The following is a 2401-nucleotide window of genomic DNA, read 5'->3' as shown; positions in this document are numbered from 1 at the left end:
AAGAAAAGGAGGAAAGTAAGGTTAGTAGGGTACTACTAATTTTACTTTAACAAAGTGTGGTCATCCGGATCAGTACGTCCCTTCTGCACTAAGACTTCCACATGACACGTCACCCTGAACACGTCAGTTTTACCCGGTGATGGCTTCTTGAGTCAGCCATTATTAATCTTTTAGGCAAGATAAAAGAATAGAAGTGGTTCCACTTTTTCCTGTGACAGTCATTGTCATGATTTAACAAATGCATAAACATTCTTAGTTAAACAACAAATGAATCACGAACAGAAGAGATTGTTCTGTCCATTATCTGATTAAGAGAACTGAGGGGTTCTCTTCCACGGTTAGAATGACCTGTCATGGTCTAAATTGAGTTCAGTTTGTGACAGAGTTCCTGTCCTCTCGTCAGGCCTGTCCGAGCCTGCTTCGAGGCAGAAAATCTTGTTTCTTCACTTGAGGTGACCCCTACAAGTCTTTTTGTAAAGTCATACCAGTATTTTTTATATTTTGAATAAACATATTTGCCAATGCATCCTCAATCTTGTGATGTTCCTGTGAGTTAACTAACCAATAGCTATTTGGTCACTAGTTAAAGCAGTTTATTACAGTGACACCTTCCTAAAATAATTGTGTAACTCAATGGACCTTTTGCCAAATTACGTCATCACGCAAAGCACGCATGAAACGAACGTTTTGATTGGATGCTGAAATGCTGACTCCTCTTACATACGGAAGCGGGGGGGAGACCTTGTTGAGGAAGGCGAGTTTTAATGTCGATGCATGGTTTGCCAACTAAAACTTGGGCGATTATTTTCAGAGATCCATATGGCTCAAAATAAATCAACAAACACTAAAACTAAGGATATTCCATCTACAATTTCAGTTAGTTTATTTAGTTTTCTAAAAGGATTATACAATTTCAGTCATCATTTTCTCATTTTATTAGTTTTATTCATTTTATTCAACTAAAATATTTTTTCGATTTCAGTTTTCGTCATTTAGTTAGTTTTAGTTAACGACAATAACTCTGGGTCTCTGTCCTGAGTTGGACCAGTTTTTCTGACTCATTTTGGAACCAGATGGTTCTAATCATAGAGATCTCGTCAGCATCTCCTGCTGTTCTCTTTAACTTGAGCCTGTCAGGATCTGTGAAGATCACAGAGAGGAAGTCCGAACACGTATCCCTGATGAACACCACATCACAGATTTTGGACCCTTACCCAGAGACCGTTACCCTCTGGTGGCTGTGCTGACTTTAGCCAAGGAGGAAGCCCGAAACATTTACAACATTGTGAGTAAATAATAAATAAGATAATGAATAATAAAATAAAAATACGTATTTTAAAGCTGAGCGACAGTACAGATCTATGAGCTCTGGTAACAGCAGCTCTTTTGTTTTTCCAGGTGGCAAATGTGACCGTTATTCACGTTCCTGATGACAAATACAATCTTTCTGCTCGGATTCTCTTTCAGTACCTTCTCACCTCACAAAGAACCATGTTTGAACTGAAGGTCCGGCGCTGAGTCAACAGATTTCATAATGGATTGGACCTTCATAATGGATCTGCTCAGACATGAGATGTAAACATTTCTGATGAGTCTCTCCTGTCCTGCAGCCTCTCTTCATGTCAGCCGGTGCCGAGGACACGTCTCCGCCTCCGGACCCGGAGCTTGTGAGCCGACCCAGCAGCCTGGAGGAGAACCCAGAGGTGGCGGGGGACGAGTGGGACGAGTGGTCCGAGCGGTCCAGCAGAGACTGTGTGATCTGTCAGAACGCAGCAGTGAACCGGGTCCTGCTGCCCTGCAGACACGCCTGTGTGTGTGACCACTGTGTGACCCACTTCCAGCACTGTCCCATCTGCAGGGCCTTCGTCCTCGAGTCCTTCGTCCTGGACCGGCCAGCAGAACCCTGACCCTGGACTCAGTCTCATGTAGGGTCCAGAGCAGACCAGGTCCAGGGGAAAGTCAGTCAAATGAAGCAGCAGCAGAATTGGAGAAAGCTTGTTTTTGTAAATGTTTTGAATTAAAGATGTAAATGTGACTTTTTTTTTAGATAAAAGGACAAATAGTTCAAAGTTTCGACAGTAATTATTAGTTCAAGCAGAGCTGGATGGAAGCATTATTTTGAAACTTCTGATGAGAAGCTTTTATTTTTGAAAGAAAACCTGAGCAGAGAACCTTGTCTGTCTCCGCCGTACAAACGCAGATCTTCTGAGACGCTGTAAAAACAGAACCTGGGAGTTTTTAAGGTTCCTGACCTGGATAATAAACCAAGTGACTCCTGTCCACACGCTGACCCGACGGTCGAAAACACCAGAAGGTGAAGCTGTGTTTTTAAAGTGTTCGGAGGTGGTGAAGACGCACGGAGCTCCTTCTGGTTTCCATACTTTGATAAGATAATTGATAA

The 2401-nt window shown here is 42.5% G+C and overlaps 1 protein-coding gene across 1 annotated transcript; it reads left to right on the top strand.

Moving 5' to 3' along the window:
- Positions 1 to 1137: 1137 nt before the first annotated feature.
- Positions 1138 to 2401, top strand: cgrrf1 (cell growth regulator with ring finger domain 1; the record flags this gene model as incomplete). The annotated part of the gene is given in 3 exon segments (XM_014009499.1): positions 1138 to 1285; positions 1399 to 1506; positions 1611 to 2401. Coding segments are annotated over 3 exon segments (553 nt in total), but the record flags the coding sequence as incomplete, so codon positions are not given.

This window comes from Austrofundulus limnaeus, unplaced genomic scaffold (genome assembly GCF_001266775.1).
Source record: "Austrofundulus limnaeus strain Quisiro unplaced genomic scaffold, Austrofundulus_limnaeus-1.0 Scaffold58, whole genome shotgun sequence".
Lineage (NCBI taxonomy): Eukaryota > Metazoa > Chordata > Actinopteri > Cyprinodontiformes > Rivulidae > Austrofundulus > Austrofundulus limnaeus.
The sequence above is the reverse complement of the archived record's forward strand: the minus strand, read 5'-3'. Positions and strand labels throughout refer to the sequence as shown.